Source organism: Urocitellus parryii, chromosome 12 (assembly GCF_045843805.1).
Source record: "Urocitellus parryii isolate mUroPar1 chromosome 12, mUroPar1.hap1, whole genome shotgun sequence".
In the NCBI taxonomy this organism is placed as follows: Eukaryota; Metazoa; Chordata; class Mammalia; order Rodentia; family Sciuridae; genus Urocitellus; species Urocitellus parryii.
The window spans coordinates 56911508-56930186 of NC_135542.1; the positions used below are offsets into that span (position 1 = coordinate 56911508).

General features: G+C 38.7%; 1 protein-coding gene across 5 annotated transcripts in view; it reads left to right on the top strand.

Moving 5' to 3' along the window:
- Ltbp1 (latent transforming growth factor beta binding protein 1) overlaps positions 1–18679 on the top strand; it is a 389989-nt gene that overhangs the window by 313212 nt on the left and 58098 nt on the right. For all 5 annotated transcript variants that reach the window (XM_026395397.2, XM_077791690.1, XM_026395561.2 and 2 more), the window contains 2 exons: positions 1996–2118; positions 6649–6774. In XM_026395397.2, coding sequence (XP_026251182.2) covers positions 1996–2118; positions 6649–6774 — 249 coding nt within the window. The remainder of the gene's footprint in view (positions 1–1995; positions 2119–6648; positions 6775–18679) is intronic.

Here is an 18679-nt window from a genome sequence, read left to right on the forward strand (position 1 = left end):
TTGAATATAAACCTACTGCAAGAAACAGCCATTCTATTCCTGGGTGATTACTCAAGGAAAATGAAAATGTACGTTCATGCAAAGTCATACACAGGTATTTATAGAATCTTTATTCATAGTGACCAAAATGGGCACAATCCAAATGCTTATCAAAAGGCAAAGGGGTGAACAATTGTGGTATATTCTTACAATGAAAAATTACTCAGCAATGAAGAAGAAAGAACTGTCAAAACTCTCATCAGCTTGGATGAATCTCAGAAATGTTATGCTGAATTGAAGATGGCAAACACAAAAGGGACAAGAGGGACCCTGCAAGAGTGGTTGACATGCCTGTACCCTGACTTCAGTGGAGGCATCCATAAGGAGTATACCCAATATTGTACACACAAGGTGTACACACCTTAAAACTCATTGAACTAGACTCTTAAAGTAAATGCACTTATCATATGGAAATTACACTTTAGTGAGATTTAAAAAAAAAAACACATTAAACAAAAAGCAATAATTTGCTTTAGTTGAGACAGCCATGTCAACTCTGTTATGTTTTAGGAAGCGTATTCTGAACATTTTAAATCTGTGTATTAACTTGTTTTTGTTTTGATTGAATGAAATGATAAGGCACTCTTTTTTTGCCCAGTAAATGATACAGAAGCCAGTTAACTGGTGATTTGGTTCAGAGAGGAAACTTGAATTTATTGTCCCCATACTTGAACAAGACAGCAGGATAATGAAACAGCCTCTGTACTTACTTCTTCCTGGAACCGTTCTGTGTTAGTAGCAATCATTATTATTTGCAAGAAATGCCATAAAGTGCCAAATTCTGAGAAAACAAAGTTTTCCTCCTTAGCTTTCTTCAGTGCTAATTGTTTAAATCCTGCACAGACACACCAGAGGGGGACTCATAAAGTGTGTTAGGAGTCATGAGCTCTGACTAGGAGTAAATGTAGTAATGAACAGCCCTGGAGGAAGACCCACCTGACCTGAGTGGCATCTTTAATTGTCTCGCATGCTCCCAGCCAGAGCTCGATGCTTTTACAAATCACTCTTAGTTGTACATGTGCTGTGAGAATATATACTAAAAAGGAATCTAGGCAACCCTGAGTCTGTTTTGATAGCCCCTGAGTGACAGCTAGGTTTTGATCTTGATGCTTGATGGTTCCTCTTTCTCCAATAGTCCCTCTTCTTCCCTCCTCTGTATTCTACCTGCTGTCAAGATTCCAAGTAAATTCCCTCTGTTACAGGAAGCCTTTTTTTTTAAACCATTATAATATCTTTTCTCTAAATTCAGTGACCCCTAAAATTACTATGATTGTCAAATAATTATAGTTTATGACAGTTCTTAGTATGTTAAATTGTTTGGGGCTTATAAAGTAATTTAAGATGTTTTTGTGTTCACTTAAAAAAGATACATATATATTTCTCTTTGTAGTCAGGGACCTTGCCAAGTACTCTAAAATATTTCCTATAGTGCATAATGCAGGACATTATAGAAATAGATCAAGTATGTTAGGTATGCTTAAAATGTAAGTTAGCAATATGTTTTAAAAATATTTTTATTCTCTACCATCACCAAGAACATTAGCAAATAAATTGTTTGTTGAAAATATTTGATTGATTTTTTTTTCTTCTTCGAGTTAGTTACATTTTTATCACACACACCCCACCTTTTTTGTGTGTGTCATGCTGAGTCTGAGTCCACAGCCTTGTACGTGCTAGGCAAGTGCTCCACCACTGAGCACCACCTGCAACCTGTTGATCACAGTTGTTGTCTAAAACTTTTGTGTCTCGTTCAGTGGTAAAGTCCTTTCAAGATGTTTCGTTTTAAAAACAAAACTCCAAAAGTTAAAAAGTCTGATCCATTTAAAATCACATGTGCCCTATAAATGATATAAAATAATACGTATTTGTATGATTTTGGTGTGTAAAGATAAGAAAAATGTCTGTTTCTTATATACAGTTCATTTTGTCTTTTACACTTTTTCACCGGGTTTATAGATATCAACGAATGTCTGGAGGACAAGAGTGTGTGCCAGGGAGGAGACTGCATTAACACCCAAGGGTCCTATGACTGTGCTTGCCCAGAGGGATTCCACCTAAGTGACAATAAAGGATGTCAAGGTATCTCTCTCTCTCTCTCTCTCTCTCTCTCTCTCTCTCTCTCTCTCTCTCCCCTCTCTCTCTCTCTCTCTCTCTCTCTCTGTCATTATTGACATAGTTTGGTTCTGCAGTGTTTCCTGGTGATAGTCTGTGGTTTTATGTCTTCTTTCATATATAAGTGATCTTTGCCAGTTTGTATTATTGAGGTGTACTTCTTGAGTTCACATCAAGTACTGGAAGTTCTGGCTTTTTACTGTATCGTGTTGACCAGCATGTCAGAACCACACCTGGCTTTGCCTGGTTCTGAGATCACCTGTCTTTTTTCTGTTCCTTCTGTGAACCAACCTTGGTACTTGATTCTTGACTATCTTTCTAGCTTTTTTATGTCTTTCATGGACATATTTCATTTTGTCTCAGAGTGGTAATATTTGTCTGTGCCTTTCCTGTTCCCTGTTTTTATTCAGCATTCCCTTGCTTTATTATAATTTGGTTGAAATTATGAAGAACAGGATTTTATATTTTTTCAAAATGCTATCAACATTTACTCTTCCAATTAGAACTACCCTAAGATTTCATCTCACTCTAGCCAGAATGGCAATGATCAAGAATATGAACAACAATAAATTCTGGGGAGGTTATGGGGGACAAGGTACACTTGCACATTGATGGTGGGACTGCAGACTAGTGCAACTGCTCTGGAAAGCACTTTGGAGATTGCTCAGAAACCGAGGGATGGTTCCCTAGGAGTGAGATACCAAGGAATGAGAAAAACCATGTGGCCCAGCTATCCCACTCCTTGGTATTTTCCCCAAAGATCTAAAATTGGCATATTATAGTGAAATGGCTACAACAATGTTTATAGCTTTGCAACTCACAATAGCTGAATTATGGAATCAACCCACAAGCCTGTCAATAGATAAACGGACTAAGAAATTATGATATAAAAAGAATGAAATTATGGCATTTGCTGGTAAATGGATAGACATGGAGAATATCATGCTAAGTGAAATTAGCCAAACTCCAAAACTCAGAGGTGGAATGTTTTCTGTCATATGCAGAATCTAGAAAAAATAAAGAAGAGGAGGAGGGAAGGATAGAATAACATAAAGAACCGATCAAATATAAATTAATAGATGAGTAAAAGGAAGTCTAGTAGAGCAGAGGAAGGAGAGTAGGAGAGGGAAAGGGAAGGGAGAGGGAGGGATCATGAACTGAAATCAATTCTCATGCATGTATGCGTTTGTCAGGATGAACCTGACTGCTATGTAAGTTTTTTAAAAAAGTTGTATTGCTAAAATAAAAAAAAAATTACTCTCCCTAAAAACAGTATAGTAGACACAGGGAACGAATAAGATCACAGCAGCACAACTTAAGTGTCTGTGGTTTGATATCAAATCTCAAATATGTGACTGCTCCAAATATTCAGGGCTTTATTGACTACCAATCATTACTAAATTGACTTAATTCTCTGTCACGTTTATTTCTGTTTTCCAGAATAAATTACTATGTCTGTTTGAGAAGTATAAGTCCAAATAAATGATAGGTATGAAGCAGGTCTCAGTGCTGTTTAAAGGATAATGTGTATGACTCTGTCATTCCCCTGTCTAAGGCTGATTGTGAGGGCACACACACTCACCTTACTTTGAATGATCACTTTGGGCTCTATTACTGGAGACGACAGTTGATTTCTCACTCTTCTTGAAGTTAGTAGCCTACTTTGCTCTAATCCCAGGATCACGTCAGCATTCTGTAGATAGGTACTGATAGTTTGTTTTAATGCTGAAAACATAATTGATGGTGATGCTATAACCACAGGACATAGCATTTTTCTGCAGTGCTGGGGTGGGACCCAGAGCCTCAGGCATGCTGGGCAAGCACTCTACCACTTAGCTACTCCCCCATCCTCAATCATGGGAAATCTTTGAGTAACCACATTTGATAGACATAAACTATATATTCTGAAGATAGTCCTGTATTCAGGGAGACACTTTCAGTTGAAAATTTCGCCTCACAAAACTAATGATGGTATGTAGACGTATGGAAATTCCTTGTTAATAGCCTCTTTAGGAATGTGGCAGGATATATTTGAGATTCGGAACACGCTTCAGTTTCATGTTTTGACTTACACATGCCAAATTGTGAATTTCTGTGGAATCTCGGACCCATGAAAGAAACCCAACTTAAATATCGTCTGGCTTTCAGCTTGGAGTTACTAGCAGCATAGTTTAAAAATGCCTCAATAAGTACAATCCAAATTGAATGCATATGTCTCTCTAGTTCCAGATATTCATGTTGTTCTTTCTTAGCAGTTTCCTGGAAAAAAGTCTGGGAATTCATCTTCAGTTCCTGTCATCAAACTTTTTAGACAGTTATTTGTTAATCAGTGACTTCTTTTGAAGCAAGAACTTTGTACACAATATTCCCCATGCAGAGTTTTAAAGTGGGTAAGCTTTTGAAGGACCACATTGAGGCTTAGGATAAAATAAAAAGGAAGGCTTGGGAAATTGCCAGATCTCCCCAAGATGGACGTGGATTTAAGTTGATTCTCAGGCCAGTAGTACTTTCTGACACCTTCCTGCTCAGATTGAAGTAACTCTAGGCATCAGGTTGGAGAGAGAGGAATTGAAGCCTAAAAGGAGGTTCAGGTTGCCAATCTAACTTCTTCCCAGACTCTAGGTAGAGTACAAACATGGACATATCAGAGATTTTATAAAAGAAGTGAAGCGTTTCACAGGGTGAAGTTGTATTGAGAAATAATTAAGTAGAAAATGATTCATCGCTCTTCCTTGAAATATCTGAAAAATATTGACAGTAACAAAAATAGAGAGTTGTTAAGAAAATATGATTAATTCATGCCTGGTTTTTTATGTTCAGCAATGAATAGGCCAAATAGTCTGAGTTATATGGTACATGAAGGGTAAAGAGGTTAGAATTACTGGCGAGGGGTTTGGGTGGGGGTGGGGAGGATAAATCAATACTTGCCAGTTTCTGTTGCACAGTGAAATCAGCAAGGTAACAAGGGTAAGCTCAGGGGATCCTGAATGAACAGAAAGAGGTGACTTCATTGAGGAAGAGAACCATATGATTGGTGGCTCAGCATGTTCTCAAAGTCACTAGGAAGAACTCTGTACCATTTCCCTGTCCCCAGTAAGCTTTGGAGTTTTACAGGGACCTCCCCAGTTCTGTTGTGAGCTTCATGATGGGCAATGGCCCCTTCCTACTTATCCTGCTCATACGAAGCACTAAGAGCATATTTTAATTGAATAAAAGATGGACTTCTGAGATGGTATATTGAAGCCCTCTTTAAGAGGCTATTAAAGAGGGCCTAGGAGACTTCAGGAAAATGATCTTAGTGGATCTACAGACTGGATGATGATGACATGTGACCATTTTTATGATCTCAATTAGCTTAAAGAAATTTAACCAATTGTTCAATTCGTAGGCAATGAACATAATTGAGAACTTTTGTGGTGGACAAACATCCATAAGACACTATCAATGTACAGTACCAAGGATTAGGCCATCCTCATCCTTGAGTTAAGATATGCAGTCCTTCTCAAGGAGAGAACAGAATAATGAGGGATGCGGACGAGTAAACCAGGAATTTGAGCAGAGTGCAAACAGGCCGTTGCATGCATCAGTACCATTATGAATAGGTCAGCCACCCTCTGGGTCCTCTGTGCTGTCATCTTGGGCGCTGTTAGTCAACATAACTAGAACTGGTTTGAAAGAACATTTCACTTGCTGAATACCCTGTGTGTTATCAGTGATTAGGAGTGCTTCATGACCCTGGGCAATAAACAGAATGTAAGATGGCCCCACAGGTTTATCTATAGCACAATCTGGTCATGAGTCTTCATGATAATTGGTACCACTTTGTCATGTGTAGCACTATGTTAAAAAACATCACTCACTAATTTCGTTGTCACAGACTCATGCATAACTGAAGCTTCCCTGTTCCAAAAGGCTGCCTCCTCCTTTTTCTTTTTTTAATTTTATTTCTATTACCCATTTTAAATGAAATACATATTAGATTCTATTTCATTTATACATTCAGTGGACATTTGGAAGGGATATTTATGAACCAAAAACTATACTTAAGACACAGTCATCCCTGCCTTTAAGAAGTCCACATTCTAGGGTTGGAGAGGCCAGATGTGACAGACTATAACAGAGATGTGTGTGGGCAGAGGAAGAGAGCACAGCATTCACAGATGAAAACTATTTCTCAACATTTTATTCTGTTGGGAATTCCTTGCACCTCCAGTATGCCTAAAACAAGGGTAGCTTTGGGTCTAATCTTTGACATGGCTATTTTTGTAGGTTGAAAGGTTGAACATTGGCTATTACACATGGCTCATCCTAAATAGTTTCTCTCTCTTAACAATTCAGCTTGTCCTGTGGCTTCTTCGATGGACAAATGCTATACTTGGACTGCAAAATAAATGTCTGACCATTTAAAATAGCTTTTCCTTATTGTATATCTGATACAAAAACAGAAGAGCTTTTTTTTTCCCCCGCAAGCATTTGAAACTCTCTTTTAAATTACAGATATTAATGAGTGTGAACAGCCAGGGCTCTGTGGGCCTCACGGGGAGTGTCTAAACACAGATGGTTCCTTCCACTGTGCCTGTGAGCAGGGCTTCTCCATTTCTTCGGACGGCCGCACATGTGAAGGTAAGATAAACCATACAAAATCGTATTGCTGCTGTGTGATAAAGCAGACAGGAGACTGTTTTCCATTTAAACAGGTCAAGACTGAGACTCTAAGAGGTGCTCGTAATTCAAGGCCTTGAAGCTTATAGGTAGCAAGGTGACATATGCTGGAAAGCACAACTCAGGAGTTGCCGGGATTTACAGACTGGATAACGCAAAGTGACGGTGCCAAAGACACTCACAGGTGGTTTCAATAATGGTACTAAATTAATGAATCGAAATATGCAGGAGCCGATGCTTTTCTGTGCATGTTAAAAACCTGAAGGTACATGGTGGCACCTTCCCTGTCACCCCCTTAGACCCTGCCTGTTTTAATTGCACTTCATGTAGACCATCTTGATCATTCTGTTTCTTAAAAGTGATGTCTCGTTTGATTTCTCTGTACCATTTGTGCAGAGATTTTCTAGAATTATTCCTCTAATATCCTTACCTCTAAGCTACTATATTTTTCTTACCTGTTAGTATTTATGATCACTGAAAGCTCTAAATATGTTGAAAGATATTGAGCTAGCACTGTTGCTTTCCCTTTGCAGTCTCTATGTTTGCAGGGATACAACACTGATCTTGAGAGTTGTTTTCTTGATGACTTGTTCCAATTTGATAAATGGAGGAGTAATTTATCTGAATCTTTTAAAAAAGTATACTGAGAATATTCCCACAATTGTCACTCAGTCCATCTTTTGAGAATCTAGTTGATTGAAATCCAACTACATTTTAAAAGAAGTACATTGCAAAAGTTCTGTTCTAGGTCTACAATAGTACCCAGAGTCTTTGCTCTAAAAAAAAAAAAAAAAAAAAAATACTGCAACAGGATGTGTCTGCTTTCCTTGCTAGTACCACAGTGAAACCATGCCAAGGGCCAGCGACCAGGTTCAGCTGAAAACAATTATTATATTGGGAGGAATAAACTGATCTTATAAAAAGCAGGAGATTGTTGAAATTGCTCTCCTGCTGAGCAGACAAAACATGGAGGCCAGATTTGGCTTCAAATGGAAGAGAGATAGTGCAGGGAGGGGTTAGAGCAAACAGATCGAGAGATTTGGAAGGAATCAGAAGTTGGGAAATAGAGGGAAGCATCACAGTAATGTGGGCGATGAGAGATTTACAAGGAATCCATGCTTCGGTGGTTCACGTTTTATGTTGTTTATATTTAGCGCCCGAGAGTAGAGCTTTTAGAAAAGACCTCGCGTGAATGCACACGTGCTTCTGAAGAGCACACTGTTCCCCAGCTGAGGAGGGTGCTAGCCTATCTGGGTGACCAGTAAAACAGATCTGCAGTCCCCACATTCCTGAGAGGCCACTTTGCTTCTTCACTTAGCTCTCAATGATGGGTAATAAAGTCTTCCCTCTCTGAGAAGTGATCCAAGATACAATGGCTGGCTCTTGTGCCATGAAAAACTATATTCAGAAAAAAATGAGTCACGTCCAGTGCTCACGAATCAAAGCTATTGTTCCAGATGAATACACCAAACATAAATATATCCATATTTATTTTGTCTTTTGTACTCAACTGATTTTTCTTCTGTAACTTTCTAAACATTGATTTCTGCAGCCCAAGAGTTATATAATCTCTCTAATTTAGTTACAGTTCTAATTTTGTTGGTCATGTACTTGGCAAAGACTTGGATTTAAAAATGTGTCTTTAGAAACCTTCTAATGCTTTATAAATTACTTAACTCATTGAGCATTCTCTCTTTGATACTTGGTCTGTATCTTATTCCAAAAACTGGACAATTTTATGAGTAAATAAAATAGGTAATTTAGTATATTATGCTGATATATGGTAATATAACTAGAAATCTTCCTAATTATTAAGCATGCTATCCTCTTTCTTGAAAAAGTTCTGCAAGCATTTTGCTTTTTATGGGCTTGGTCTAGTGTACTAAATTGGTCCAAATTTTCTTTCGTTGGACTTAGTCTGAAGCTTATGGCAGCAGTACTATGTCCTGATTCTACCCCTGGCTTTGGTGTAGGACAAAGCCAGCTCATGTGATCAGCCTTTAGGAATGGAGCTGATGTGCGCAGTACTTGAATTAACACTGACTAGTGGCTGGCACCCTTATCACATACCCCGATCGCCAGCTTCCCTCCAAGCCTCTGATGAGACTGGCTGAAGCACTGTTAGTGCAAGGGCTGGCATGTCCTGCTCCAACAAGATGAAGAACCCAACATAGCTGAAAGGAGAGAGGTCCCTCCCTGATTCCCCATGCCTTGGACAATAGAAGGGCAAATTCTGTCATCCTGAACAATCTGAATTAGCACAACAAGTTCTACAGAAACATTAGAGGTACCATGGGGTCCTCCTTTTCCCTTGCTCCTGGTAACAGTACATGGGGTGGGAAGCAGAAATACCTTGGTTCTCCCACATGAGATAAAAAACAGTGTACTAGAGTTCTAGTGATGTGGGAAGAAGTAGGTTGGTGAGTTCTTGTTATCATTTTATTTATTCACTGAAACATTAGCTGAGTGTGTCTGGGGCCAGGCACAGTTCTAAGGGCAGAACACACACAGTTCTTGTCCATAGGGAGTCTGCATTCCAGGAGAGGAATCGGGGACACATAAATAAATAGTACATGTAAGATAACTATGTGTTTAAAGAATATGACATTGTTGCACTTGTGGATACAATTAAGTATAGGATGTGACATACCATATATAATAAAATGGTTAGTTATTTTTCTCCAACCCCAGAGTTGGATGCCAGGAAAACATGTGGCAACGGGAGGCTTTGGATCGAGGTCCTCTTCTGTGTTCATGGGACATCTCTCAGTTGTAGTTCATCTCCTCCTGCCACCTTCTTTTCATCCTGTTTTAGTTGGCTTTTTTTTTTCTGCTGTGACTAAAGGACCCAACCAGCATAATTGTAGAGGAGGAAATGTTTATTTGGATTTCAGAGGCCTAGGTCCATAGGAGGCTGGCTCCATCCCTCGGGACTCAAGGTGAGGCAGGACCTCATGGCAGAAGAGTTTGGCGGAGGCAAGCACCTCACATGAAGACCAGGAAGCAGGGAGAGAGTTCACTTGGCACATACAAATACATACCCAAAGCCATGCCCCAATGCCCACTTCCTCCAGCCACTCCCTACCACTTCAGTTACCACTCAGTTAATCCCTACCAGGGGATTAAATCACTGATTGGGTTAAGACTCTTACAGCCCAATCCTTTCTCCTCCAAACCTTCTTGCATTGTCTCTTGTGTGAGCTTTTAGGGGACACCTCACATCCAAACCATTATACACCCTCTGGCCAGAGCTTTTATATTGTGGATAAAAAGGAAGTTTTTCAGTTCTCACTCCTTTCACTACCTTGTACCCCATCTTGCCACATCCACTTGTTTGAAAAAATCCCCAGTTCTTTTGCTCTTTGCTTTTTCCTGGTGTCATGGAATTTTAATCCATAGGAGATATTTGCCATTGTGTTCATAAGCTGAGTCTGGGGATGGTTTTCTCATTATCAGCAGAATGTGTGTGAGTGGAAGAGAGGAACAGTCGGATTCCCAAGGGTCACCATGTCTGCCCCTTGGTCTCTGATTTTGTGACACTTCTGACACATGTCCCCTTCTATCCTGCACTTGGCTGGAAGTGACTGTGCCCTCCCCTTTATTGTGTGCAGTTGAATGAGAGTTTGACCCCAGTAGAGTTGGGATAAACCTGTCTTTGAGTTTTAGAGTGCCCTCCAGCTCCCCATTCCTGTGATAAAGTGACCATGTTGGTCTCAAAGGGACCCTGTGGTCACCCAGCCACACGATGGGGCACCACAAAAGATGCCCACAAAGTTGGGCATCTTTTCCTCCACTGTTTGCCCTGCTTGACCGTCATGGTGAGGTGGGCTTCCAAACTTTGCGGAAAACATTTCCCAAGTCCTGATCTTTGAAAGGCATTCTCATTCATTCATATACCCCACAAATACTTATTGTTAATGATGTGCCAGCCACTGTCCTAAGTACTGGGGCTATGCCACTGAACAGCAATAACACAAAAAATGTCCCTGATTTCTTGGAGGCAGTAAACTGATGATGCGTAAGAGATATAAGATGTTAGAGTGATAAACCTCATGAGAGAAGTAAAACATAGAGTTAAGTAAGGAAGAATTTGAGGGTAGAACAAGAAGGGATGCAGGTGTGATACTAACTAGGGAGGTCAGACCTAATCAGTGCATTAATCCCCTGTTAGGGATTAAGTGGTTGGTAACTGAAGGCAGATAGGGTGTGGCTGTAGGAAGTGGCTCCCTGGAGCCCTGCCTTTGGGTTCCTATGAGCAGAATTCTCTCTCTGCTATCTGGTGCCATCTCCTGAACTGCTTCCCTCTGCTGTGTTCTTCCACCATGATATTCTCCTCACCTCTGTCTCAGAAGTATAGAGTCAGCTGACCATGGACTAAACCTCTGAAACTGTGAGCACTGAGTAAACTTTTCCTCCTCTAAAATAGTTCTTTGGTCACAGCAGCAAAAAATTTGACCAAAACACTGAGATACAGCAGTGGGGGAGAAGAGGATCTATGGAAACTGTAATTTTGTTAGGAATCTAAAAAGCTTTTTTAAATAGTCTGTTTTAAAAATCAGATATCATTCTGGTATTACTTAATTTTTATTGGAAAGGAAAAAATCAAAGCCTTTCATTTTGATTCTGTATTTCACTCCTGTGTTTCCCTCCCCTGGATGAGGATGGTATTATTTTTTGTTGTTTTTCAAAATAAGTACCCTGGACTGAGTAAGCGATAAGCAGGTACAGCTCATAGTTTTCAAAACTATTTTAATGTTGATTGAGAATTTGAGACCTACCAGATTGAGGGGGGACTTGTTGTAACATTCAGCCAGAATTCTAACACATATGGCATTTTACCCAGAGTATGCACAGAATTAAGTCCTGTCGTTAAAGACCTGTAGAGATTCTAACCCTGTAATCCTTTAAGGTATTTTCTATGAAATCACTCATTGATAATGTATTTATCAAAAATGGAAAACATAACAAAAGCACTTGGTAAAGATGGCTGGCTTCTTGAACCTTACAGATCGCAGCAGTGTCAGTAGGACTTAGGCTCCAAACTCTCAGGCTAATTTTGTGTTCATTGATGACCAGAAAGCACAGTAAGCGCAACTTCACCGCATCAAAGAAAGTGAATTGGGAGCAAGTGTGGTTTGTGTTCAGATCTTCAGGTACATTTTCTATGAACAGTGTAGAGTGAACGTCTAAAACCCTTCTTGATCATGCTCCAAAGCAATTGGTGGTTTTGTGGCATGAAGACAGAACTTCATATCCATCACTAAGAGAAAATATTTTTGAAAATGATTTAGTCAAGTAGGACACCAAAGTGTTCTGACACAATAATATATTACATCTGGCTGCTTGGCCCAAAGATTTTTAGTTTTTTTTTTTTAGTAATTTTAGGGTCTGAAATTGAAAAATCTAAGCGAATACAAATCGAGTGCTTCTTACCTTTCTAAAGGGAGTTTGACTGTAGGATCCACTGCCTCTCACATGTAAAAAGAAGAGAGAAAGGCTCAGTCAACATTCCAGGTAAAGGAAGGGGCTTCGAAAGGGCTCCTGTTCACACTCACTCTTCCTGTGAATGTACTTCTGCAGAAGTGAGTGGAAATGGATGTTTAAATCATTAGGGAGAGAGCTGAGGAAATTTTGCTGGAATAAGCTGTTTTTGGACCTGGAATACAGATTTTCCATGCATTGCTTGTCTTCTGTATATCAACATTGGTATGAAGAAATTCATAACAGAAGCAAAACACCCAAGAGCTCTCCCCTAAGCCTTTTCATCACTGCTGACCTTTTACGACCCCAGAGCTATGGAAAATCAGCTCTTCATAGAAGGAGAAGTAAACACTTTCCTTGCAGCCAAAAAAAGTAGACGTGAGATTGCCAAAAAGCAAAGCCTATGAAGAGGCGAGCTGACCCTGTGCACCTCAGACACACCCGCCCTGCCTTGGGCACTGGGCTTTATACAGCTTGTTGGTGAGTTTATGTCAATTACAACCAAAGCTGTTAATAACAACGGAAGGTCATAGAAGGCCATTGTGAGTAGTATTTTAGTATTCTAGATCTAAATTGTAATGTGTCTTATGTCCATTCCAGAAACTGTAGCTTATTAGGCATCTTACTTATAGGCCATTCAGTTTTATTCCCTGGGTGAGTGGACTGGAGGTAGTTTGTATATCTTATTCCGTGACTTTATTAAAACAATAGCAATGATGATGATGATGATAATACCGTCTAGCATTCATTTAGTTGTTGTTCTGAGCCAGGCACTATGCTAAATGCATTATACCTTTTATTTCCCATTTAATTTTCACAACAAACCAAAAGGCTAAGTATTAATCAATATGCTTTTAGCTGCAATAAACATCTTGAAATGAGGAGATTTATTATGCTAATAAGAAGTGCCAGAGATTGCCACTTCTCATATCCTTGGTGTCTTTATTCAAATGCTGGTTCTCAATGAGCCCTTTTCTGACCTCCTCTTCTCAGACTGACTTTCCTCTTAATGAATTCATTCACTTTCTGTTTTTCTTTTTTGTTTTTTATACTTATTGCCACCTTATTCTACTTCCTTTTGGATTTGCCATTCATTGTCAGGCTCTACTGCTAAACTCTTAAAGCCAGGGAGACAGGGATCATTTTCTGTACTGTTCAGATCTCTTCCTGCCACTGGGAATAGTTAAGTTAGGAATATTTGTGAAGGGATGAATGAAGGGAGAAAGAGTGATCTATAGTTCATCCTGGACTATTAGGAAACATCTGTAATAAGATCACACATCAAGTGTGTTGTTCACTTTTACAAAGCCTTCCCTATTTTTGGAAGACATAGTTCCATAAAGCATACCCTGAATGACAGTGGGGTATAGTGATAGTTGAGAAATTCAGTTGTAGAGTTTTGAGTTCATGAATTTGAACTCTTGCTCCAGCACTTGTAAGCTGTGTGAGTTTGGATAAGTTTCTAAAGCCCAAGGTGCCTCCATTCCCTTCTTGTAGAATGAGGTTAACAGTAGCCCCTCCACGGGCTTGAAGTGCACTGGCACACGTCTACCTGGTGTGGAGCCTGGCCAGAGAACATGCTCAGTGATCATAGTTATTGTCACCACCTTAGGGCTGGGGATGTGGCTCAGTGGTAGAGTGCTTGCTTGGCATGTGTGAGGCCCTGGGTTCAATCCCCAAAAAATAAACATAAAAGTTTTTGCTATTCTTATACTGGTACCTTACTTGCTGTTACTTGCTTCCTTAGTATGTGCACATCTAAAAGAAGGGAGCATTTAACACCTATTTATTTTTTGCATTAGCAGTGCTTATAAAATAGGCAACGTATTTAAGTTAAGTAAACACTTGTGAATGAAATTGTCTGGTAGTTACAAGTCCAGACCTGGATATCAACACGTTACCATTTTTAAACTCAGAACTTATTTAAAGTCATGGAAGAGAGCGTAGTGACTTGTTTATATGTAATTTTCTGTAACTGTTCATTCTTTGTTTCCCTTTGAGTTTCAAATGGCTGATTTTCTCCATTTGCCCACCACGTGTTTCAAGTTTGAGATGATTGTTTCATGTGTCAGTTGCTGGTAAATTGACAGCTAATGCCGATGTTGTTTGCATTTGAACATTGGAGCTGTTATTTCTAGAGGTACATTGCCTACATTCTGTGGTTTCATAACTGATCTTTCTTGGCCTCCTATTTGAATATAGAAGGAGAAAAATTAGAATAGTAAAAAAATGACAACTTTTTTGGCTGATTTTATATTGCCACAGGGGCCTATGTGTCAAAAAGATAAATCTGGGGTTTGGTATGTTTGGCCGATACTAAAGGCTTTCTTCTAGTCCTCATTAGCAGCACCTCTTAGCACAAGAAAGACTATATGAAACGAAAATGCACAGCATGGCTCTACATTTAGAATAAACTTTTTAAAAACCTTGGGTATAAAAATGCAAAGCTATTAAATCAATGCAAATATAAAAACAAAATATAGGGGGCTGGAGATGTGGCTCAGCGGTAGCGCGCTCGCCTGGCATGCGTGCGGCCCGGGTTCGATCCTCAGCACCACATACCAGCAAAGATGTTGTGTCCGCCGAGAACTAAAAAATAAATATTAAAAATTCTCTCTCTCTCTCTCTCTCTCTCTCTCTCTCTCTCTCTCTCCTCTCTCACTCTCTCTTTAAAAAAAAAATATATATATATATATATTTCACATATGTTGTCTTTTGTGATAGAGGAAACATGCGACTGAAACTCAGGATATTTTCCGTTGGTGTCTCAAGAACTTTTTCTGCATAGCATAGAATTTATTTATAATGGAGCTAAAACACTCTACTTTTTGTGACAGTCCATTATAGAATAATAAATTATAATTCACTATCTACAGGAGTATAGAATTGTTTTCTTTTTTTTAAACAATTTGAAGGTGTGCTTTTATGTTTTTCCATTAAAATATTTAGAAGTACTTCATTTCTGTGTAAATTTAAATCCTTTGCACACACTTCCAGTTTTCATATAATATTCTCTCAGCCTTGGTGGGAAGAAAGAGGAAGAAAGTGTGCATTTTTAAAAATTCATAAATATACTCTAATTGTATATATATATTATATATTTATACTGTTTTTCTCAACCTAACTCAGAATTTTTTTCTTTAACCAGATGCTGAGTTTGGGCATTTTAGCGTGTAGTGTCAGTCTCTGTTGTACCAGCACACACATCCAGCGGCTTCCCCATGTAGCACCCTAGCTCCACCTTGTATCTGTTCCCTAGAAGGGATAATCCCAGCACAACCTGGATGCTTTTGAAGCTGCTTAATGACACAAATGACCTTTCCAGATATAAAACCTGAACTTTGTGAGTTCCCTCAGTGAGTAAAACTGTTTGGGTCAGACCACTTTTTCCGTTTTCTTGGTCATTTATAGAATGAGCTTGTCAGTATAGTTTAAATTGTAAAACTTGACAAACTCATTTTGGGTTTTATTTTCAAGCAGTTAATGTAGCATGACTTCATTCCTAAAGATTTTTATTCTTGACCTTAGTTTGGATGAGACAATCTTCTGTACAGTCATCCTACTTCTAAAGCCTATTGTGAATGAGAATCAGGAGTATATTTCACATACTTAAACAAATTTTAGGATGCTTTTGGGTGTTCAAAAAAAATCACAAAGTTTAAAAAAATCATTGATTCTATATTTTACCCTTATGTAAAAGAGCATTTTACTAACTGTTTATTTTGAAATGTATGAATGTGCATGCGGAGTGGGGGAGGAGGCCAGGACTAGGAGCCACTTTTAGGGGCTCAGTGGGCTGTGGAAAGGGGCAGGAAGGTGAGCTCCCTGAGGAGCTGGGCTGATCCATCTCAGCACCTCAACATGAATGCTTGCCCGTAAAATATGACCTACCTTCTGAAGGTGAAGTGCGTCTAACTCCACTTTGCACTGTTTAAATTGTCATAATTCCAAAGCTCCATATACATATACTAGAATATTAGGGTTTCAGTTTATTCTGACTATAGCAGTACTATCATAATTCTAAAATGGTGATAAAATGATTCTATCATAGTTCTCCATTACTTCTCTAAGACTAAGAAACATTAGAATACTGGGACACAGTATTTAAATAATGTCCTTGCCTTGCAATGGATCAGGTAGAAATGTAGGTAAATTTTTAAGGAAAAAATCTACTGAGTTACATATGTTCTCTTATTTTTGGTTGTATCCTTAAAAGAAAAAAAGTACTTTAACTTCATTTTACAGTTAGAGAAAGATAAGTTTTGGAATGACTTAAAATAAGCAGCTAGGAAGTGGTGATAAGGGTTATCATTCAGAGCTCCCTAATATTGAATCTAGTATGTAATCCACAATACCTCTTACCCATGGGAAATAGAGAAACAAAGTGAGCTTTTGAAATGGTCAGGCTTTTCTTTAGCCAGGAAATGCAGCAGTGTAGATTAGCTTCTTTTTAAATCGATGTTTGAAATGCATGTAGAAAAGTGCATAAATCATAGGGTACTACTTGCTAAACTTTTGCAGAGTCCCTCTGACCCATCCCTCAGACTTCCTCATGATACTTCCTATCCTCATTCCCAGTTTCCCTGTGCCTCATTAACCATTATTCTGACTTTATCACTATGGATTCATGTTGTCTAATTTTGAACATTATATAAATGGAATCATATAACATGTTCTCCTTGATGTCTGGCTTTCTTCATTCAATATTATGATTATCAGCTTCATCTATCTAGTTTGCTGTGTCAGTTCATTTTTTTCACTGCTATATAGTAATTCATTTGATGAATATTCTATAATTATGCATCTATTCTACAACTGATGGTCATTTGAGTTGCTTTAAGCCTGGGGCTATTGTGAATGAAGCTCCTATGGATATTCTTGAACATGTCTTTTGAGAGATGTGACCACTCATTTCGGTGGATATCACCTAGAAGTTATTTTGCAATGTAGTTGCTGGGTTCCAGATACAGCCAGGTTTTCAGAGTAGTTCATGCTGCCATTAGTGAAGTGTGAGAGTTCCAGATCCACATTCTTGTCAGTAATAGGTACACCATTCCTTTTCAGTTTAGCCATGCTAAGAAAAGGTGTCTTCTTATAATGCCAGTTCACATTTTCCTGCTGAAGACTAATATTTGACCACTTTTCAAACCCTTATTGAGTGTTGTTTCAGCTGTCAAATGCTACCTTCTATACCTCATCAAAACAAAGCACACAAAACAATTCTCTTATCTCTTCAGATAAACCCAAGTTCTTAATTTTAAGGAAATCCAATGTTTTAATTATTTCATTTGAGATCAGCATTTTGCATGTCCAAAATCTTTGCAAACCCTAAAGTCATTAAGATATTTTTTTTGTGGGAGGGGGTACTGGGAATTGAACCCAGGGGCACTCAGCCAGTGAGCCACATCCCGGCCCTATTTTGTGTTTTATTTAGAGACAGGGTCTCACTGAGTTGCTTAGAGCCTTGCTTTTGCTGAGGCTGGTTTTGAACTCTTCATCCTCCTCCCTCAGCCGCCCAAGCTGCTGGGATTCCAGGTACACACCACCACACCAAGCAAAGTATTCTTTTATGTTGTTTCCTGAAAATTTTTTCCTTTGAATTTTACATTCAGATTCTTAATTCACCTGAAACTGAGTTTTGTTTTTGGCATAAAATAGAGATCATGATTTCGTTTTTTTCCTAGATGAATGTCACATTGAGTCATCAGTACTTACTGAAAACAGTGCCCTTTTCCCACCAATTTGCAACTGTGCAAGAACCATGTGGTCAAATATCTGTGAGCCTATTTCCGGTTGACTCCATTCTATAGGTTTATTTATCTATTCTTGCACCAATATCACATTGTTGGGCTGGGGTTGTGGCTCAGCGGTAGAGTGCTTGCCTAGCACAGGCGGAACCCGGGTTCGATCCTCAGCACCACATTAAAAAATAAAGGCATTGTGTTGTGTCCATCTACACCCAATATCATATTGTCTTAATTATAATAGCTTAATAGTGGATTTCAGTATTTGTTGCTGTAAGTGATAAATTCTTCAATTTTGTTTTTTAGTTTGTCATAGATGTTCTTGGCCTTTTGTATTTCTACACAGATTTGATAATCAGATTAACAGTTTTCAAACACTTAAATTTAAATTCACTTAACAATTCTGTTATCTGTGGATTCTCCTGGATTTCCTGCTTATACAATTATGTTTTACAAGTCATGCTAGTTTTATACTTTCTACCTTTTCTTGTCTTAGAGCACTGCATAGGATATCTACTACAATGCTTATTACAAGTGGTGACAGCTAGTTTCCCATCTCACTTCCGATCTCAGCAGAAAAAGTGCTCAATATTTCTTTAAGTATGATGTTCACCATAGATTAAACAAAAAGATACTTTATC